The 23,550-nt window shown below is 41.1% G+C and overlaps 1 protein-coding gene across 1 annotated transcript; it reads right to left on the bottom strand.

Moving 5' to 3' along the window:
* Positions 1 to 647: 647 nt before the first annotated feature.
* Positions 648 to 23,478, bottom strand: LOC135478319 (transcriptional repressor NF-X1-like). The gene is made up of 24 exons (XM_064758595.1): positions 23,337 to 23,478; positions 21,549 to 22,742; positions 20,497 to 20,658; positions 20,057 to 20,131; positions 19,634 to 19,736; positions 18,839 to 18,910; positions 17,842 to 17,981; positions 17,259 to 17,350; positions 16,737 to 16,852; positions 16,349 to 16,557; positions 15,617 to 15,748; positions 15,145 to 15,227; positions 13,666 to 13,774; positions 12,923 to 13,042; positions 12,411 to 12,490; positions 11,870 to 11,974; positions 10,766 to 10,894; positions 8,829 to 8,914; positions 7,709 to 7,810; positions 7,047 to 7,181; positions 4,412 to 4,478; positions 3,035 to 3,180; positions 2,266 to 2,373; positions 648 to 1,270 (listed from the first exon to the last, which is right to left on the bottom strand). Exons 2-24 carry the CDS (start codon positions 22,714 to 22,716, stop codon positions 1,156 to 1,158), a joined length of 3,654 nt encoding a protein of 1,217 aa, XP_064614665.1. The 5' UTR covers positions 22,717 to 22,742; positions 23,337 to 23,478; the 3' UTR covers positions 648 to 1,155.
* Between the last annotated feature and the right edge of the window lie 72 nt (positions 23,479 to 23,550).

Genomic DNA, 23,550 nt, shown 5'->3' on the forward strand with positions numbered 1-23,550 from the left:
GACCCCACCATCATTGCTAATGAATAGTTTTCCATGTGACCCACATATTTTTACCCACATGGCAAGCTCAGTAAACTTCATGTTTGATGACCTAAATGGCCTTAGGAGCTGTGGCAAGAGCTTACCACCAGCAAAGCCTTAAGAACAGTAGTCCTGGGGCAGCACACTCGTGTACATTTATTTATTTATTTATTTCATAGTTGATAAAGGCCACACTCGATTTTTTACTCCGTAAAAGGCTGTCAGGTTTATGAGTGGAGGTCACCAGAGTGCCTGAAGTAAACCACTTACCTTTGGCAAGTAGCCGTCCAACTTTTCCATGTGTGAAACACAGATATCCATATCTTTTCGGTGGAAGATTCCCTTGTGTATTATTGGCCAGTGTTACATATGCAAAACGCTCATTCTTAACAGCATGAAATGCATTTTCAGCGAAAATACAGTCCACAAACAATCTGTAGATATCTCCTATCTACATACACATTTTGTACCGTGATGTTGCATCAAGGTTGTCAAAGTTATTTTGCAAAGAAAACATTGGTTGATTTATACAGTTTAAACAAACAGAGAATCCAAACAACCCTAAACACTTTACCTAATGTGTTTTTTCTTTCTTTTTCATTATTATAATTTTTATTGTGTTTTTCTGTATTTTTTTTTCCTTGAAACACAGCCTTTTCCTAGGATATGATTTCATTATTCAGGAATTCTGAGGTGAAGGGCATACATGCTGCAACCATCGTCAGTATGTAATCAAGTGTTGGACAGCTAGTGAAAAAACTTTCTACATCCTAAAAAAAAACAACAAAACAAAACCAACATGAAAAACAGAATCCTATAGGGCATGTTAATATCTCACCAAAATTACGAAAATTCATAACAAAAAATTCTCAAGAAGTCAGTGTCTAGGGACGACGGTTCAGACCCTACAGAGCTACGGAAAGATCTCCAAACACTTCTTCTGAAGTAGATTACAGAGTGCAAAGTAGAGACAGAGCCTCCGTTAAAGAACAGACAGATGGCCTTGTAACTATGGTTTGTTGATCCACAAGTCCAGGATGGGCTGGGCTGGGCTGGGCATTTCCCGTTTATGACAGGTTGGGACTTTTGATCTCTTCCATATGCTCAATGAGACGTTCACCAACCCAGTAAATACTAATCTGTCATATCAAAATAATCCACAACAGGCTTGCTTCTCTCTGGGTTTTGGTCAGGTCGTTTGGGAGCTGCGTAGACATCCGTGCTGAGCCGCATTTCCCGCATGGCATCCCTGTAGGCCAGAAAGTAAAACTACATTTCAAAAATCATTCAAGATTTATTTATTTATTTGATTGGTGTTTTACGCAGCACTCAGGAATATATCACTGATACCATGGTGGCTAGCATTATGGTGGAAGGAAAATGGTCTGAGCCCAGGGGAAACGCACGACCATCCACAGGTTGCTGCAGATCTTCCCACATACGGCCAGTGAGGAAGTCAGCACGAGCTGGATTTGAACTCAAATAGACCACATTGGTGAGAGGCAGCTTGGACATTACGCTGTACTAGTATACAAACCACTGGGCCACAGAACCTCCCAGTATTGCTCAAGAAAAACAATGGCTAAATTGAATTATCATGCTTCCCTACATTTTTCTTTTGTTATAGATCTATGAGCAAAGTCAGCTGACTAGGAAAACAAGCATCCTTTAACATCTACATGAAGGGCTCACCTGTGGACACAGTACCTAAATATATTTTATTTATTTGATTGGTGTTTTACGCATACTCAAAAATATTTCACTTGTATCAATGTGGCAAGCATTATGGTGGCAGAAAACCAGGCCGAGCCCAGGTGAAACCTACATCAATTCGCAAGTTGCTGACAGACCTTCCCACGAATAGCCCGAGAGGTAAATATATTTTTATTTTATGTTACTTTTATGCATCCTTAATGTAGTCAAATTAAGAACAAGTAGTCAAATTTCAATTTTCAAGATTTTTTAGGGAAAAATGAGCAGTAATGAAAACTCCACAGAGCAACTGTTCAGTTAAGATTTATCTAAAATTTATTTAAGTTCACAAATCAATGAGTTTAATTCAGAAATCAATTATGCAAAATTTTCACTCTAATTCAAAAAGCAACCTAAATCTAAACACAAACCCTGCATTTTATTTTTCCACTTGGAAATTGAGTCTGAAGGAAGATTTACTCTAATTCAGGGTAAATGTTTGAGGCCCACCAGAAATCCATCTGGTGACCCTAAAGCTGTTGACACACCCACCTGAGCTCTGTCTCGCTATGTTTATGAGGGATGGGCATGGGAGCCTTGGGCTGTAGCTCTCTCTGAATCAAACTGGTCAGTGTCACTGAGGGCAACCAACAGCGATCCCTGGCAACAAACACATTACATCATGATGTAGTGAAAAATGCATTCATGCGCGCTATGCATTATGGGATTGAGGTGCGCATGAAAAAGAAACAATTTCAAACATCATGGGAAATGCTTCACTCTGAGAGCAAGAAGTGATACAGTTTTTATGTATTTATTTAATTGGTGTTTAACGCCATACTCAAGAATATTTCACTTATACTACAGCAGCCAGTATTACGTGGGGAAGAAAATGGGCAGAACCCGGGGTGAAACCACAACTATGCCCAGGTTGCTGGCTGTTTGGTTGATTGATTGGTGTTTATGATTAAATAAGAACAGAGTTGGATTGTAAGAGGCTAAATGACACTAAAAAACAAAAAAAATAAAATAAAAATATCGTTGAAAAATCTGCTTTTTCATTTTGGCCCAATTTTGACATTTTTGTGATTTTCTTATTTTACAAGGCTTTCCGGTCAAGTAAATATCTTCCACAGGACAAATCTGAGATTGTCCACACTTCTCAGACATTAGATGATTTTATTTATACTTTTCATATATATTTTTATACCATTCTTAAACATTGAAAAAAAAAAAAGAATTATTTTGCCAGTTAAACAAAACTTTTAACAGGTGTGCCCTAAACAGAAAACAGGGTGAATGTTGTTTTCATTTTTCTCACCTACTGGCTGTAGCGACTACGTTTTTCTTGGGCTCTTGGTCGTAGCTCTCTGTCTCACAGCCGTAGAACTCTGCGAGCTCATGGATGACCCGTCGCTGGGTCATGTTCATGGGAGGAAAGCCATGGCGACGGAATGGCTGCTTGGACTGGAACAGATCACAGTGAAATATGTCCTATCTATTTGTTGTCTGTTTCCAAAAACTACACGACTGCTTGTTAATTTTTTACAGTGTTAGTGTATTCATTCTAAAATATTTCAAATAAAGTTTGGTATTTGTATATAAAAATGTATTTTCAGGGGTACAGAATGGCATCAATGATATTCATCAAGCTTTACAAAAAACTCTTATAAAAAGTGGCCCCATGAAGTGGACAAATCAATCAGAATCAAGAAAAAATATGTCAACTGAAAAACGCTAAGCTTCAGGTGGAATACAGTATTCAGAAATATTTAACTTGAAACCCATTACATCAAGGAGGTATCATCCCTCTGGCACTAGATCTACTTGAATCAATCACAAGATTTGTTTCTCTTTCTAGAAGGCCGGTGAACAACATCAAGAAGGTATCATCCCTCTGGCACTAGATCTACTTGAATCAATCACAAGATTTGTTTCTCTTTCTAGAAGGCCGGTGAACAACATCAAGAAGGTATCATCCCTCTGGCACTAGATCTACTTGAATCAATCACAAGATTTGTTTCTCTTTCTAGAAGGCCGGTGAACAACATCAAGAAAGTATTATCCCTCTGGCACTAGATCTACTTGAATCAATCACAAGATTTGTTTCTCTTTCTACAAGGCCGGTTTAACTTCTGAATGTTTCAATGCAGATATGGTAAGGGTGATTCACACAGTCAGATTTTGACGAGGAGAGTAAAAACCCTATACACATGTTAATAAAGGCATTACCAATTAAGCCACCGCAAGCCATAGGTACAATCTGGGATTAAGAAGATAAAAGTCTATCTTTTTCCAAATATTTACAACATTGCAAATCCATATGGTAATACAGTGTATCTTTACTTATCAAGGCTGATTTAACAAATCTCCCCTTTCCCAAAGCTGTTTCTTTCAAGTTCCATATTTTGTTTCATACACATATATTGTTCCACATAAAACAATGTCTAGAAAACAAAATGCATGTACTTCAGTATCACAACAAGCTATACTGTAAATATAACACAGTAAGAACATAATGTTTATTGGTAAATACCAGAAGTGCACAGAGGAAAGCTTTCCATCCTTGAAGGTTTAAATCATTTCAATCCACTTCAAGTCTTCAGCATTTTCATGTATAAATAGGGTTGTGTGCATCTGGCATCTCAGTTTCCAGCTGGATTTGAACTTGTAGTTGTCATCATATTGCTTGCCTCACCTGTTTGGCTGACTGGACCAACTCTGACAGGTTCTTCTCCACACTGGACACAAACTGAGGGCTCTGTCTAAGAGAAAACAACAGGGACTGGTTGTGGGTTTACAAAGCCACAAATGATACATATGTACGCATACCCACCGCTCCAATACATGTAGCTGTGAATATATGCATAACTCTGTACGCCTGATCTGGGCACTCTACTAGTCAACATGGGAGTCCACTGCATACCGTGCCCTGTCGCCTGTTTATGGTTAGTCAGCCTAACAAACGCATAGGCCGACACTGGTAAACACATGTAGGCTGAGCTGAGCATTGCAAGTGATATTTAACCTGGGTTGCCTTCATAATTGGTGGGGCCTCGGTGGCCAAAGTGGTTAGCGTGCCAGCACGGGGCAATGATCCAGGAGCCTCCGACAAATGCGGTCACTGTGAGTTCAAGTCAAACTCATGCTGGTTCCTCTCTGTGATCTATTTGAGTTCAAAATCCAGCTCGTGCTGACTTCCTCACTGGCGGTACGTGGGAACAACCTGCGGATGGTTGCGGATGGTTGTGGGTTTCCTCAGGCTTTGCTCAGTTTCCTCCCACTATAATGCTGGCCGCCGTCGTAAAAGTGAAATATTCTTGAGTGCAGCGTAAAACACCAATCAAATAAATAATTAAAGAAAGAATTGGTTAACTCACATTAAACAGTTACTTTAAAGTATACATGAAACACTTTGGTTATATTTCTTAATACAGAGAATGACGTGGCCTAACATACAGGAGCTTTCTTCTTGTGGTGTAAAAAGGCTTTAAACTACAGCTTTCCTATAAAGGCTGCAGTGGTTATGTGAATGGTGATACATGTACCTGTCAACACAATTTTGTTGGGAGGGGGAGAGCCTAAATTGTGGGGCACTGAGCTGGTCCCATGAGAGGGAGAGAGCCTAAATTGGGAGGCACTGAGCTGTTCCCGTGAGAGGGGGAGAGCTGGTCCCGTGAACACTGTTGGGAGGGGGAGAGCCTAAATTGTGGGGCACTGAGCTGGTCCCATGAGAGGGAGAGAGCCTAAATTGGGAGGCACTGAGCTGTTCCCGTGAGAGGGGGAGAGCTGGTCCCGTGAACACTGTTGGGAGGGGGAGAGCCTAAATTGTGGGGCACTGAGCTGGTCCCATGAGAGGGAGAGAGCCTAAATTGGGAAGCACTGAGCTGTTCCCATGAGAGGGAGAGAGCTGGTCCCGTGAACATTATTGGGAGGGGGAGAGCCTAAATTGTGGGGCACTGAGCTGGTCCCATGAGAGGGAGAGAGCCTAAATTGGGAGGCACTGAGCTGTTCCCGTGAGAGGGGGAGAGCTGGTCCCATGAACACTGTTGGGAGGGGGAGAGCCTAAATTGGGGGGCACTGACCTGGTCCCGTGAACATTGTTGGGAGGGGGGAGAGCCTAAATTGTGGGGCACTGAGCTGGTCCTGTAAGAGGGGTAGAGCTGGTCCAGTGAACATTGTTGGGAGGGGGAGAGCCTAAATTGTGGGGCACTGAGCTGGTCCCGTGAACATTGTTGAGAGGGGGAGAGCCTAAATTGGGGGGCACTGAGCTGGTACCATGAGAGGGAGAGAGCCTAAATTGGGGGGCACTGAGCTGGTCCTGTAAGAGGGGGAGAGCTGGTCCCGTGAACACTGTTGGGAGGGGGAGAGCCCAAATTGGGGGGCACTGAGCTGGTCCTGTAAGAGGGGGAGAGCTGGTCCAGTGAACATTGTTGGGAGGAGGAGAGCCTAAATTTGGGGGCACTGACCTGGTCCCGTGAATATTGTTGGGAGGGGGAGAGCCTAAATTTGGCGGGGGGGGGGGGGGGGGGGGCAATGAGCCGATCCCATGACCACTGTTGGGAGGGAGAGAGCCTAAATAGGGGGGCGCTGAGCTGGTCATGTGAGAGGGGGAGAGCCTAAACTGAGGGCACTAAACGGGTCTTGTGATAACATTATATTCACTTCTGAATATTTCCGACTCTTGACGGAAAATATGCATAAAACAGCTCTAGGGATTATCAAGAAATAAAAAGTATGCCTCAAAAATGAAACTGTGTCAATCTCTTCGATTTTTGATCCCTGTCAAAAGGGATTTTTGTATCCCTTAATAAAGTTCAAGTTTATTCAGAACCTCACTCCAAAGCGACAGTGGGTCAAGTTTATTGTAACATTGTGATTTATGGTACCCATAGTTCAAGGTAACTTAGTCTACAGCCACGTTGTTGTACAGGGGCCGGGTCGCAGAAGCTACAACCTGTGATTACCTAAAGGCCAGGCCAGTATCTGCGACCGGAAATACAAATCAGTAATCCGCTAATAAATATAACAGCCGAATAGCCTTCATGTTCAAGCTTGTAGATGACGATCATTTCACAAAATGTCATGTATAACAGGTTCCACAACAGGCTTGCTGTTTATCTGACAATCTGACGGCAGTTAAGATGTCCAGTTGTCCAAAGGATCTAGCTGACCAAACAGATAATTCTGAGCCATGTAAGAAAATCAGATTAGTCCAAAAATTCCTGTTCATTCAGCGCTTTGTCAGCTTGACAGAATACCACTCTCAGGAATAATTCCCTAAAACAGCAATGGTCAATATGTTGTGTTGTTATCGTTGAGCATGTACTCACTTGGCGAAGTCCTTGAGGAACTGGGAGTAGGCTGGGTTGCCGAGTTTAGACGACAAGTCTGGGTTTCGGATCTCCAGGGCAAGGGCCACCCGCCTGTTACGCTCCATGAGCGCACACTCTTTATCACATTCCAGTCTAGAAGGACAGGTAAAAAGGGTATTTTAATCACATCTTGCCCTTCCGTTACAAGTAATAATGATGTAACAAGTATATGCCAACGCAGTACATTATTGGTTTGGTGTTTGGTAATAAAGACTCGCATTAGCACCATGTGCTTACACTTATTTATCACTCAAATATTTCAGAGATGGCCTGATAATAAAGTTCTGCTGAAAAACAGGAAAAAGCCATAATGACACCCCTACAGATGCACTAAAATCATAAAAATACTGACACAAAGTCAATCAACACTCGCTTTATCTCCCTGTGCTGTGCTCCCAGAGTTTGAAAATAATCTGATATGTACATATATTCAATTATGGCTGTGGTCACTGTCTGCTGAACCAGAAAAAATGTCCATGTTTTCTCAATTGATTTCAGTGTAGATTTGTAGGCTGTCCAAAAGTGTGACATGAAAATGAAATAAATGACGCCGAACCTGCAGTCTTTAGTACTGAGCATATCTCAAGCCAATGGCAGAAGTCCCTGTTTATTACACTCACCTCCTCTGTCCTCCCTTCTTGACCGCTGCCAGCTCACTAATGTCCACACTCTGTCCAGTCTGCAGGCTGCTCAGTGAACTGGCCAGGTTGGACGTGGCCATCCTGTGAGAGAAATATCACCAGGTTAGGTAAGAGTGAGTGAGTGATACTGATTCGGGTCAACCAGTCGTTGCACTATCCCCTTCATACTGAACGCCAAGCGATAAAGTTACAACTTCCTCTTTTATTTATTTATTTGATTGGTGTTTTACGCCGTACTCAAGAACATCTCACTTATACGACGGCGGCCAGCATTATGGTGGGAGGAAACCGGGCAGAGCCCGGGGAAAACCCACTTCCTCTTTTAAGGTTTTAGGTGTAACTCGACCCAGGATTGACCCTGGATCTATTGCTCCCAGTTAAGTAAGAAAAGTTTCTTCCTAAAGCTTGTACAATGTGTAAAGGAGCAGCATGAGGTATTGTCGGTTATTTCAAAAAGCTTGTCAAAGGTAATTCTGTGTTTAGTTTTTTACTTTTTTTGGACTGAAGTAGAAGCCTTATTTAAACATCTATTTGGCAATCAGGAATCAAAATGAGAGAACACCTAAACAGTGTTACTTGTACATGTATGTTATAAAAAGATCTCCACAATACACACATTTTGACATGTGGTACAACATGTGGTTGTATCGAATACAGAAAAAAACTAATTAAACATGATCTGACTAATCTTATAATTTATCTTCTCATAAGAATCAGTCTGTCAGCTATAGCAAAATTAATAATATTCTGTCGCTAGTTTTATTTAAACACGAATGCTGCCATGTTAAAAGTATCCCGACAATGCCAAAAAGTGGCAGTGTCATTGTGAACTGTGGGGGCGATGCTGTGATGTACCTCAAAAACTGCTTGTAACAACAGAGGTATAGAGACAGTAGGTTCCTGCGAAGTCATCAGTGTCAAAAATAAGACCTATCTTGGATTTCAAAAAAAATAAATGCATCTCTATTCAGGAAGGATATAAATGACAAAAAGTGAAGATTTTTTCACTGGGTGTCTGACAACGACTTTCAGGGGCATTCAGGGGCATTATCCGCATACAATGTAATCATGCCCGTTTCATGGAGTGAATGAAACATACCTTTGGAAATCTGTGATGTTGTTAAGGCCTCCGCTGGAACAGGTTACGCGAGCAGATCTGTTCTCACAACGACATTTGATCACAATCTGAAACAGTTCATCAAGTAGTCTATAATGTGGTATTGTTGATTCTACAATGCGGTATCGTTGATTCTACAATGTGGTATGGTTGATTCTACAATGTGGTATTGTTGATTCTACAATGTGGTATTGTTGATTCTACAATGTGGTATTCTACAATGTGGTATTGTTGATTCTACAATGTGGTATCATTGATTCTACAATGTGGTATCGTTGATTCTACAATGTGGTATGGTTGATTCTACAATGTGGTATGGTTGATTCTACAATGTGGTATCGTTGATTCTACAATGTGGTATTGTTGATTCTACAATGTGGTATTGTTGATTCCACAATGTGGTATTGTTGATTCTACAATGTGGTATCGTTGATTCTCCAATGTGGTATTGTTGATTCTACAATGTGGTACTGTTGATTCACTTGTACTTCCTCCAGTCTGCGCCTATAAGTCAGATGGCTGTTTCATTTGTTTATTTATTTGATAAATAATTCAACGCTGTAATGAAGAATAGTTCACTTATATGACAGCGACCAGCATTATGGTGGCTGGAAACAGAGTACAGCTTAGGGAGGGGGTAGTGCGTAGTTTGGCAAGGGCTATGTTGTGGAAATCTACGATCATCCACAGGCTAACCTTCCCACGTATGACCGGAGAGGAAGCCAGCGTGAGCTGAAATCATAAGAGATAGCACGCTAACCACTACGGAGGCCCCCAGTAGCGTTTCAAGGGCATCAGAATCCATGCACAGACATTAGCACATTCACTTGCTGTAAAGTTTTGGTGACAGGATTCTGCTCAGCTATAGCATTTTTTCATGTGTATTTTTCTTGAAAATACACTTGAGTCCAGGTAGAGCTTTAGGTGGAAGTGAAATTGCAAGTGACGTTACACAGATTTGTCTAATGTAGTAGAAATCCTTGTCAGGCTCACTCTGAACTTCTGTAAACTCTCTTGCTGATAGGCATAGCACCTTCCAATGTTCATTTGGATAAATGATTGAATGATAACAGCTTATCACCACATTAGCAATACTGCATCATTGTACGATCACATCAATGTTTATCTGAAATACATTTGCAGTACTTTTCCCCTCATCAGTCTGTTTTCTGCCTAGGCAGTACCAGTGTAACCCTTGACTGATCTGACTCATTCATTTACTTGCACGACGTGCCTAGCATTATGTTACCCTTGACTCATCCGGGCTTTGCGGGCTTTTTTTGTGCAGGGGGAGCCACTATGACATGGGGCTCCACACGGGTGACCACACTGAGGGAAGGCCTCACCTGAGCTCTACAGGCTGTTTTGGGACAGGGGGAGCCACTATGACACGGGGCTCCACACAGGTGACCAGACTGAAGGAAAGACTCAGCTGGGCTTTGCAAACTGCTTTTCGGCAGGGGGAGCCACTATGACATGGGGCTCCACAGAGGTGACCACATTGAGGGAAGGCCTCACCTTAGCTCTACAGGCTGTATTGGGGCAGGGGAAGCCACTATGACACGGGGCTCCACACAGGTGACCAGACTGAGGGAAAGACTCATCTGAGCTTTGCAAACTGCTTTTCGGCAGGGGGAGCTACTATGACACGGGGCTCCACACAGGTGACCACATTGAGGGAATGACTCACCTGGGCTTTGCTGGCTGTTTTTCGGCAGGGGTGGCCACTATGACACAGGGCACCACACGGGTGACCACATTGAGGGAAGGACTCACCTGAGCTCTACAGATTGTACTGGGGCAGGGGGAGCCACTATGACATGGGGTTCCACAAAGGTGGCCACAGGCTGTTTTGGGGAAGGGGGAGCCACTATGACACGGTGCTTGACATGGGTGACCACATTGAGGAAAGGACTCACCTGAGCTCTACAGGCTGTTTTGGGGCAGGGGGAACCACTGTGACACGGGGCTCCACATGGGTGACCACATTCAGGACGCACCACATTACACAACTGTACACAGGCTTCTCCTTCTTCCAAGCACGGTCCCTGCAAAACGAGGAACGTTTTTTTGATTTTTTGCTTCATGCTTGCAGAAGAATATTTCTCTTACATTTATTTCTTTGACTGGTTAGACTACTGGTCTCTCCCATGAGAATCCATTATAGAGAGCTCAGATTATTTAATTTTAAGATATTTTTAATCAACAATTCAATACAGCTCTAACAATGGAAATTTTAATGATCCTGCACAACTGAGGTCTCACAGTTAAAAGTAAGCAATGTCACTCAAACTGAGACAATCAGAAGCGTCGCCGTGTTATCCGTTTGAGCCAATCAGGTGCAGGTTTTTTTCTGTAACCCCATACACAGCTTTCCGCTTATTTCTCCTGAACCCTGTTTTGTTTTTTAACCCATAAGTGTGTGAGGGACAAATAACTGGTAATCATGTTTCCGGTTTCTCTAACATTGTGCAAGCCATGGTTACGTAAGAAGTCCTGATAATATGATCATTGCCCAAACTTGGGCTGTTGAGGTCTGTATCCACTTCTCTAACTTCGGTTATATTATTTGTTGTCCTTTATTACACGTAGAATATGGATAATATTTCAGCTGTATCAAGCAAAAGACAGATCAGTTTTCTCTCCCACTTTCACCACTTTTTGGGAAATAGTTTGGCACATTTCATTTACCTGTAAGACTAAGTGCTAACTTTGGTTTGGTCAAATTTTGGGTACATGTATACCCAAAATGACCGTGAATTTTGTCCAAGACTACCATGCCCACTTTCCCTCCAACTCCAGATTTCTATTGAATTCAGAAAGGTGTTTTGAGGTTTGCTTGGAACATGGGATAATATTCTACTGGAAGATTTCACGCTTCAACACCAAAAATAACATTTTGTGACATATATTTGCTTCTACAAACGAACTTTTGTGGGCAAAATTTTCGGCCATTTAGGGTACACTAACCATGTGAACATAACTAACTGTGAGAAAGGTCAATGACTGACTGTGCGTCTAACCTTGTGGCAGATTTTCTTACAGCTGTGCTGTCCACATGGTAATGCTTGTTGGCATGGCAACCCACAAGATATGTCCTGACGGAAACAAGGAATGTTCTTTCTCACCTGTGAAGAGAAACATTTGGAAATTTTGCAAGGCTTCATTTCAGGTGATTAAATTGGTGGAAGATGCAGATAGCCAAGCTTATTTGATTTTAAGATATTTTTTCAACAATTGTGTAACATTTAATGGGTAAATGAATTTATTCAAAATTCATACATAAATGTACCCTAGTTCTCTGATCTTTTCAAACAGCTCTGCAACCCACGTGTTGAAACATTCTGAGATAACTATGGGATTCTGATCTTTTCAAACAGCTCTGCAACCCACGTGTTGAAACATTCTGAGATAACTATGGGATTCGGAGAAATAATTTGCACTTACATCTTGGGATCATTTTTGGTGTCATTTTCATGATAATTGTATGCATGAAATCTACTAAAACTAGCGCTTTAGTGGTTGAAAATGTTGAAGATTTGCAATAGAGAAATGTTCTTTTACCTCATGTCCTCCCATACACATCTTCTCTGTCAGCACCGCACAGGGTGGGCAGGCCTCATCGCTATGACAACGATGGGTCACTTTAACACACAAAATGGCTATGTAAACGTCAAGGGGTTATTACTTGAGAGCATACATTAAGGTTATAAAATAGCTGCAAGGCTTTAATAGATTTATGTGTTTTCATATAGAATAGATATTATAGACAAACAACCACTTCATTTTTTTTGTGTGTTCAATTTTGAACAAACAGCTTCGTAAGTTTCAAGGAGATACATTAAAACTAATTTGAAGGCTCTTCTCAAACTTTCTTATTGAAGAGCAAAACTGACTAGTGCTAGATTTGAACTCACAATCAAGCATTTACAGGAATTTTATGTTCCAACATCACAAATCGTAACTGTATGTCAAAGAGAGTAAAGTAAATGTGTGTGAAATTATAACACATTTTTCCTCAAGTGTCTCTTCCAAATGACTTGTTACAACATGTAAAATCTCAATTATTATCTTACCTGGATGCTGACAGGCGTGGACTCTGCTACAGATCTGAACACATTCTGGGGGACGGGTACCACAGGCTACAGGTGGGTGTAACACTGCTGCACCACAGTGACAAGTCAGCTCATCAAAACCTGCTCAACAGGGAGAGACATAACACAGTAAAGCTCTGAACACACTCCACAAGCACATAACAACATCAGTCAATCTCTAGAGGTGAACGCATGAGATTTTTGTTTACACAACAATTTTACATCAAGTTTTTCACAGAAGGATATTTGAAGTTGAAATTTTGACCAAACTTGATAGTTATTGCTCTCGTGTGGTTAGTCAGGATAATGAAGTAGAAGCACACGTTGTCAATACATGAAAGGTAATATAATAAATAATTATATAAAATAATAATATAATTATATAATATAATTATTATGAAATTGAGGGTAAAAATGATTGGTTTGTGTTATTAAAGACTCAAGCTTCGTAAATCTGTGCAAATTATTTCTCTACACTCACAGTTCTCTCAGAATGCTTCAAAGTATTGGTTACAGAGGTGCTGTTGAAAAGGTTGAAGAATTAGGGTAACTTGAATGTGACATAATTAAATTTATAACTGTACATATGATGTATTTTTTCACAGAAATAAATTCTTTTCATCAAAATATATATTTCTACAATGCCTAAGTGCAACATTCACTGATGACATCTCTCTGGGGTTGCTCAGTTTCTCTGGGCACGCAAAACAAGGGAGATAACTCACTGGCTTGTAGACAAGGTGAGCAGTTACCACGGTGACACAGGTGCTCACACTTGTGAAGCCCACAGGTGAGTTTCCTTCCACAGACCAGTTCACATATGTGCTCCTCTTGCTGAAAACAGACGAGGATACTATTAGTTGGGATGGTTGCTCAGCAATGGGATATGGAAATATGTAAGGGGAGTACCTTGTCTGACACAGCATAAAAGTACATACTCCTTACAGCGTATGCGTCACTCTCAACCTTTCGCCTTGCCACACTAGCAAATTTTGTACACAAATCTTGAACACCACCAAGAGCACTGGGGTCATGAAGCAGGAAGTGATGTTTGAAAATACGAACACGATAATAATGAATCTCTTCTTATCTTCTGTTAAAATACTTTCAAAATAACGACAAAATGTATTTTGTTTCTCAAGAAAATATGAGGTGTAAATTTCTGAGAATGATGCACATTATTAGCCTATGGAAATAATGTGTTTAAAAAAACGCCAAACAATGACAATCTCTAACAATACTTCATACACATGCATTCTCTTTATCTAGATTACGTACAACATGATTCTAACCAAGTCCAGGTAGATTCCTATTTAAAACAATTTAAATAGTTCCGTGGAAGGACACATGTGATGAGCCTAAACAAGCCTAAACAAGCCTACATGTGTCTCGCAGGCCCCAAAGATCAAGTCTGTCTCGTAGTGGCAGTGATGTAACCCAATCGCAGAGACAGACGCATGCGCTATAAGGAGTATGCACTGTAGGTTCATATCCAAACACAGAAATGGACTGAATAACTGGGCTGAATTAATAACTAATTAATAACTGAACTATCCAGGAAACAAAAGAATTGGTTTCAGGTGTTCCTTGGAATATTGCATGAGTTGGACTTGAACTCACAGCGACCGCATACTTTACAAGAAAAGAATGTGTAAGTATCAAGTTTTCAGGTTACTGAGCTTTATTAATGTTATTCCTGCCTCATCACTATGACCCCAGTGACCTTTATGTTCAAGATTGTTTCTGTAAACAATTTTACAGTGGTGGTGATGCAGGGCAAACGTAGAGAGGGAGGCACTGTATTAAGGAAGTAAGAGTTCAAGTGTTGTCACATACAGGTTCAATAACTCTCACAGATGACAGTAAATTTTCTCGTATTTATATAAAGGTGAAATGTCAGGATTTCCTTCACTGATAAAAGTGATCTCTCACTGGCTGGAGTTAGATATCACTTTTGTTATTACACACCCCAATGCCATAACGCCACAAACAAACATTTTGTTTTATAATGTTCCAATTGTTCTTAGCAGAATGATGTCATATTACAGGTTCAGTCCACTTTAACTTTTCCTTACGTCACGCACAAAGACGTCATGTACAAGTTTGTGAAGGCCTACTGCTAAAAATATTTATGATATTCGACCTTCAGTGCCCAACATCCTCTATTTATCTGTCACCTCAGCAAGTGTTAGTATCAGACTCACCACACAACAGCACTGGTTACACTTGTGTTTGCCACACATCCTTTTCTTGTTGCATCGCTTCTCACACAGCAAGGGATTGTTGGCTGTGAAAAACCCAGACAGCTGCATTCAAATAACTACCAAGTTTACCAATACTTATTTATTCATTTATTTGATGTTTTACGCTGTACTCAAGAATATTTCACATATACCCCAGCGACAAGTATTATGGTCGGAGCAAATTGGGCAGGGCCAGAGAGGAAATCCATGACCAAGGACAGGCTGCTGGCAGTCCATGTGAGGAACGAACCAGATTGAATAAAACATCTAGCACTTGTATGGCAGATCATCAGAGATGGATTGAACCTGTCACAGTTGGTGAACACCTTTCAGATGTGAGCCAGTGAAAATTTAAAATTTGGTGTGATCCTTTTGAAGCATGTCACTGACATTGGCAGTTATATCCTGGATGTGATGCTATTACAGAACTCACCTGTATATTGGCTGGCCTCAGTACATGGCAGCTCTTTCTCCAGCAGTCCACAACGACATCGCCGTAACGACGACCCCTGACACGGGCCACAAGGCCCTTCGTGACACGTTCTCTCACATATGTGAGGATTGTCTACATAACAGAGCATTACAATATTACAATAAGGATTTTTCATGGGAATTTGTTTTACAAATGTCAGATGGATTTCAAATTGTATACTTTTCAACCATTCTGCTTTACAGAAAAGTCAAAAATATACCTATAGAATATGCCATTTTGAATAGGTTTCAAGATCGAACTCTTGTTGTTAAAGGTAACAACAGTCCAACTGTATCATGTGACTGAATAAGTTTAGGCAATCTTTGTTGACCTTAATTTACCAATCACCTGTCTCTCTGTGTTCTAGAGGCACAAATGACACCTCTTTCCTCTAATAACCTCAAAAGTTCACAAACTTTCAGCTTCTTGATTTTGTTCCCCCACAATTCATCTACTTCAAACTTTTTTAAGATGCCATGTTATAGACAATTTGACCAACATTTTTGACAGGTCACATTGTACAGCAGGACCTTTTGTACCTTAAGTGATAAAAGAGCAACTAAGGCAAAAAAGGACAGACATGGTTTTACATTACATAATTATTATCAATAAATTAACTTTATCAAGCCAGGGCGAACATCAGTAATCAAGCCTAGTTGAAGGTGAAGGCTTAATCTGCTCATATGACATTACCTTGGGGTCCACAATCCAGTGGTTTGCCGCATTTTTCCTCACACAGTGGTACTGAATCCAGGCAGGATTTGCGAACAACCTGAGTCAAGGTAGATAACTCTGTTTTGCCGCATGGACAGTGTGTAAGAAGCGAGGGTTGTCTCTGACATGGCTGACATGGTCCGTCGTGACACTCCTTCTGACAATGATGGTGTCCACAGTCCAATAACCTGAAACAAAGAATACATTAACATTAGCACTTGATGCAGAAATCTGTATATCATATGTCTATTAAAACTTCTTCAGACAATTCACTGGCTGAGCCAATACATCATCCACGCAGGTATTTAAAGCTTAGTGCCTTTCATTGCATTTAATCAAATCACAAGATGCTTATGCTGCAGAATACTTTGTTGTTGTTGTAAAAAGTGACATTTCTGTCATTTCAATATGGCAAAGCCCTTCCAGTTCATCGCAGCAGTTCTTGCTGTCTTCATCGTGAATGAATGCAACCAAAAAGTAAGCCTAGGCAGTTGATATGCTCAGAAATAGACATCTTCATGGAAATAAATGACAATTTGAGATTAAATCCCTGAGTGATGATTGTATGTCACAGCAATGTGGACAGTAATATCTATTTCCTCGAAATTCTCTGTTGGCTGGTTGGTAAAGTTCCCTAATTACTTGCAGGTGAAATCTCTGAAGATGTCAGAAATAGTAAAATAGCCTGTGCTGATTGGATTCACAGCTGACACGTTTGGCGTTCACTGTCAAGAGTATTGCATTGATGCAGCAAATGTGTTGAGAAAGAAAATGGACTGAAATATGTACACTCCCTGCTACCAAATGATGGAGGAAACTGACACTGAACCGCAAGCCAAGTCATGAAATCAACCACTATTTGAATATTCATTACATAACAAATACATACCTGTGGCACACCTGGCCACATGAGAACGAGGTAAAAAGGCTTTCCTCTGTGCCACAGATGATGGTCCGTTTGGTGTGCCCCCCCAAAACATGCTGAAGGAAACAAAGAAAATAGGATTCATTATACACATGTAGTCGTTCATGTAAAAATTTGCTTTCCAGAGGACTGAAATCATTACAAATGAAATACACCAGATAAGGTCAGAAAGAAGTTACTTGTACACACGTACATGTACATACCAGCCAGGATAAAGGTTCTCCATAGCAGGTAAACAGAGAACAAAAGTCACATCTAGTTGCTGCTCCCTATGCTGAATTGTCTCTACCTAGATACATGAGATATGACATATATAAAGCCCAATTGTGTGTAGGAATCACTTCACCACTATCCTGTTTCAGGGACATCCAGGCAAACATACGTTGTCTTTACTGCCTACACATTAGAAAGAGATCTTTTTAACAATTTTCAGTAGTTCTACAAAGTGAATCTTTCAACTACATTTCTGAAATTTCTCTTATCAAACAAAGATGACAGTAATCCTGTATAGTCACAAAAGTTGCGAGTGATGGATTTGAACCCTCACCTTGCTGGAACGTCTCGTCGCACCTGTCACAGTCTCCCTTATGACACACGGCCTTACACTGGTGCTTCCCACAGTTCAGCGTTGCTCCACACACTGTCTTACACCGGAAATTGGACGCGTTGATGCACTTAATATACTGTCTGTTGAGGAGAGAACCAGACCCGTGCCATCACCAGTTACATGAAACATTACATTACATGTTACATGCTGTTTTACTAATTCAGAGGCCCAGGCCAAGTAGTAAGAGGCACAGACAGATTCCAATTCTCAAGCGATTGAGCTCCTTTTTAAGTACGTCTCCTTTTACACACTAACACTTCAAAGTCAGCACAAATCCTATTACATACCAAAAGTTCAAGGTCAACATGACTCCCATTACATACTAACAGTTCTAGGTCAGCACGACCCCCATTACATACTAACAGTTCTAGGTCAACATGACTCCCATTACATGCTAACAGTTCTAGGTCAACAGGACTCCCATTACATGTATATGTAATACATTACTATTACATATAGTTATCACTGAACATGGCTACTATCACATTATTACATACAGTTTTCATTCAAAATGGCTGCCATTTGGTCACAACCTCGATAAGTCAATGTCAGACATACGCAAATACTGCCCCAAATACTTAGAGTCACAGATATGCTGCACTCCTATTAAAATGGTAGGCTGGTCATTTAGGCCTCTAGATGGCTGATACAAACAGCTTCAAAGCTACATGCACATATGTAGACAATAAATTGCCATGGGTTTAACCATTGGCACAAACTCATTATTTATTTGATTGGTGTTTTACGCCGTACTCAAGAATATTTCACTTATACGACGGCATTCAGCATTGTGGTGGAAGGAAAGAGGGCAGAGACCATGGGGGAAACCCACGATCATGAGCAGGTTGTTGGCAGACCTTCCCACTTACAGCACAAACTCACAGTACGGGAACTATTAGTATGTTTACAGATTACACACCACATTGTGACAACTCACCTGGTTTTTCCACATTCACACGTCTTATTCACAGTGGCTTCACATGGCGCACAGGCACCAGGGTGACACAGACTGAGAGAGGAAAACAATGTTACAGAATGAACAACACAGACTGAGAGAGGAAAACAATGTTACAGAATTAACAACACAGACTGGGAAGAAAAACAATAATACAGAAAAAAAATGTTGCCATGGTCATTCGTACCCCATACTCATTTACTTCAGAGGAAATAGTTTTGTTCTTGAGTTGCAAAAATCAGTTGTGACTTATTGGTTAAAACTGATGACATGGAGCACTTTCAATTATTTCAATGTGCGTGATTTTGCTTACTTTGATTTATTTATTTATTTGATTGGTGTTTTACACTGTACTCAAAAATATTTCACTTATACATTGGCGGTTAGCATTATGGTGGGTGGAAACCGGATACAGCCCAGGGGAAACCCACGACCATCCGCACGTTGCTAGCAGACCTTCCCACGTACGGCCGGAGAGGAAGCCAGCATGAGCTGGACTTGAACTCCCAGGGACCGCATTGTTGAGAGGCTCCTGTGTCATTACGCTGCGCTAGCGCGCTAACCAACTGAGTCACGGAGGCCCCTTGCTTACTTTGAAATGCGATATCATGGTTATGCAACATTACAAAAATAGCAAGGTGTGCTCTTTAAACTTTAAGTGGAATATTTTATTGATGTATTTTCAGATATGTTCGAGTATTGTCTTTTCTTTTAAACCGACGTCTTGCTCATGAACTGAACAAGAATACAGTATATATACAGGACATTACAACTCACATGTTACAGGGATGAGGGCAGTTCACATTCTTCTGACGACCACACACTTCTCCACAGCTATGGGGAGTCTCGTATCTGTCATAGGCTGGATCTAGACGTTTACCTGGTAACAATTAGCAGAGGTTAAAGCTGAATATGGCCAGCTACATCGATACAACAACTTCTCTTTGGTGGCAGTTTTACCTTCAACTCCAGGATATTTCAATTAAGCTGTGACTGGGAGGTTAATCACATCAGAGGAAAACCTGAGAAAACAACCTCACGTTACGCTGCAGCAAAAGCAAACCAGCTGGAACAGACACTTGATACAACCTCATACTGGGTCAAGGGTTCAGTGATCTCCTGAGAGAAATCTGTGCACTACACAGCCAGCAAAGATGTAGTGGTATTAAATCATTTCATGCTAAGTAAGTGTTAACTTACCACAGAAGCACTTATACTGGTTAGGGACCTTCTCTGTTACATTCTGACAGCTGGGGCATCGCCAGCCCTCCCCACCTGACAAAGGTAAAGATAACAGGTACACTTACACTCTGTAGTCTGAAAGAAAGCTATACGGCCAGCACTCCCATACATGTACATTTGCTTACACAGCTACAGTTTTAAGTGGTCCACAAAATCCAACACAATGTCATGGATTAAGCACTGTACTGCAGCAATATCATTACAAACAAAATCTTGTGTGTTATATATCAATATGTGACAACATTTCCACACAAAGGACAACAATGCTTTGGAATTGACTTTGGAGAAACTTTCTTATCAAATGGCAGAAGTAAATGTACAAATTGCTGTCACACTGGGATATAAGTACTCCAGATCAGGTAGTGGTGCCTTCCATACAGTGATCGTGGCTGTTTTACCTTCTATGCATGCAGCAGGACTTCTAGCCCATTTTTTGATGCAGTACAAATGGAAGATATGGTAGCAGTTGGAGCAGCTCCAGATGGCCACCTCACAGCGAATGTTACAACAACAAACCATACACTCATACGAGCCCTGCCGCAGCTGCTCAATGTAGCTCTCTGAAACGGTACAAATACATGCATCAGAGCTGAAAAGACGTTAGAATGGGGGAGTTTACAGTTGAACCCTTTCATCCCTAAAGGTAAAAACACTCCTACTGTATTATGTGACTTGTAAAAAAATGTTAGGCAACCTTTATGGGCATTAATTTGCCGATCCCCTGTCACACCCGGTTCCAGAGGCACCAATGACATCTATTTCCTTCGGGAACTTCTCTCGTTCACAAATGTTCACTTTCTTAATTTCCCCCATCCTTTGTCAACTCTAAATTACTGTTTGTGAACTTTTTTCAGAAGCCCATGTTACAATAAATGTGATTAGAAACAGTTGCCTAACATTTCTGACAGGTCACGTAATACTGTTAGACTTTTTCTGCTTTTGTCGATAGGAGAGTTCGAACTCCAAACTCCTCTATTGGTTTAGAAACAAGTTTGCAGAAATCAGCTTCCATTACATTACTAGAGCTATAATCTCAACTGTGTAAACAAGTTAAATGTGGATAAAAAAACAAGTTACATTTCTCAACTTGGGAACTGTTTGACTCTGCAACGTACCTGACTTTTTGAAGTGTGTGTGAAACCTGTAGATAGGAGGTAAACCAGGAGTTTACATGAACAGGTCTGTATTTATAAATGACAACCAAAATTTATACTTCACTTTGACTATTCAATGATGCATTGAGATTTGTTTGAAAGGTACATGTAGGATGACTGATATTCTACTCAAAAAGTTTCATTGCCATAGGTAATATTTTATGGCACTGATTTGCCTCCAAAAATACAATTTTGGGGTGAAATCAGCCTTATACATGCAAGTCTGCACATCTACAGAGAATCATCCACAAACGCCTTGAAGTGTCTGCACTCATAAAATGAACATAAATGAATACCTCTCTGTGTCTCATCCACTCTCCCAACAGGAGTGCTTCGTTTCTTCATCGCTGAAGACTTGGAAACTGCAGGGAGATGAGGTTTATTGTCATCATCCATGGATCTCAACTGTTTGGTATCTTCCTGAGAAAGTTCATCCTTTCTGGAGCCATGGGATCTTGGCCGTGATCCAATAAGCCCTGAGACTTTGTCAACCAAAGAAAAATGATCCCGACTGCCTTGGCTGTTTTGGACACCGTCTTTTGCTTTGTCTTTTGCACTGAGCTGCTCTTTTTCTTCATCAGTCAAATTTTGATAACTCTGGTTATTGTTCTCCTGGATGTTCTGAACACCAACCTGGCCCCTAGGCTTTCTTGCACCTCTGGTGTTGGCCGAATTAGACCACGAGTTTCGAGAATAATTATCTCTACCTCTGACTCTATTATCATTTCTATCCTCTAATTGACGGTTGTGTCTAATTCTACCTTCAGATCCTCTGGCTTGATGGTTACAGATGTCGTCAGTTTCTGATTTGTAACCCTCCCTGCTATATCGACTTCTCGGGTCGTGTTGTCTGTTCTGGGATCCAGAGTTACCTCCCTTACCACGAGACTGCCTTCTCCCACATGACGGGTTGGTCTGTGAATGACACTCTTGTGACTGCTTCCATGTAATGTCATCTATCTCGGTTCTACGCCTATCCCATGATGCACCACTATTTAATCTAGGTTTCCGTTTGTTCCCCTTTCCTCTGTAGTTCTGCTGATTTCCTTGGTGAAAAGGATTTGATCTTTGTGGGTTCGGGTATTTCTGCTGTGTTCCTGATGACTTCTTAAAATGTTCCTGCAGTGATGAAACTTCTTCTCTTGGGGAATACTGTTCAGATGAATTCCTTGCATACATCACTGGGGACACTTTCACCTCTTCACAATATACTCCATCAACCGGGATTCCACCAACTGGCATGACATACTGGTTAGAGGGCTGCTGCGATGTTGTCATTCCCACAGGATGAATACAGCTGTCTGATGTCATGGGCGCACTCACTTCTCCTGTTTGAGGCGGAAGCCCGCTGTAGCCTTGGTACTGGTACGGTGTGTACATGTACCCATACGACGGAGCCTGATTAGAGTAAAACACAGCCCCTTGGATAAAGGCTGGGTCAAAGTTTTGATAGTTCTGGTCCATCCTGGATGATTTTTACTCCACAAGATCTGTGAATGCAAGAATTATACATCAAACAGTGTACAGTAGGCTTAGCACAGAAATAGATTATTGCACCACTGACCATGCACTTAAGGTAAGATGTTCAACATTTAATTTGACCTCGCAGTCAAGAACAACTTTGATCAGTTATTTCCTAGGCTGTGTGGCCCCGAGATTTCTTGGTAGTGCTCAAAGCCACTCGCTGTACAGGCACAACAGATAGCCTTGACATATTTGACAAGGGCAGGTAGCTGCATCAGGCTTTTTACCGTCCTCTGACTACTGCTTTGAGGCCAAACAAGAAATATTGTGAGACCTAACGTCAGAGCAATCTTAGATTACACCTTTAGGACTAGATCTGTAATTGAACACTGACTGAGGCAGGCGAGAGTTGCTGAAAAACTGACTAAAATTTTGCATTGAAACTTTTATAAATTCATACATGTTAACTGCAATTTGAAGTATCAATGGACGATACAAATGCAAAGCACATATAATATATGATACGATATGCCAGCTGTAGGCCTTGGCTACACACCACTACTAACATGACTAGTAATAGAAATGCAGTAAAAAAAAGCAATGTCACGTTAGCCACTCACAATATTACTTGCTTTCTTCCTCGTCGCGTTTCGCCTTCAAATTGAGCTTTGCTCAGCCTGACACAATTTTATTACCTGGTGGGACTACGTCATCTTGATATTAAGCAATAATTCCACACAAAATATAACTCAAGACAGGCAGAAGTTGTGCAAGATTTGTCACGTGCAGTAGGACTTCCGGTGTGTAATCAACACTCGCTTTCACATGGGAACG

The sequence above is a fragment of the Liolophura sinensis genome, chromosome 11 (assembly GCF_032854445.1).
Source record: "Liolophura sinensis isolate JHLJ2023 chromosome 11, CUHK_Ljap_v2, whole genome shotgun sequence".
NCBI lineage: Eukaryota > Metazoa > Mollusca > Polyplacophora > Chitonida > Chitonidae > Liolophura > Liolophura sinensis.

Coding starts and splice junctions, on each gene's coding strand:
- LOC135478319 (XM_064758595.1), bottom strand. CDS start 22,716: ATGGACCAGAACTATCAAAACTTTGACCCAGCCTTTATCCAAGGGGCT. Junction 16,558..16,736: donor CTTTTTACAACAACAACAAA/GTATTCTGCAGC, acceptor TCTTTGTTTCAG/GTTATTGGACTGTGGACACC. Junction 4,479..7,046: donor TTCCTCAAGGACTTCGCCAA/GTGAGTACATGC, acceptor GTTTTCTCTTAG/ACAGAGCCCTCAGTTTGTGT.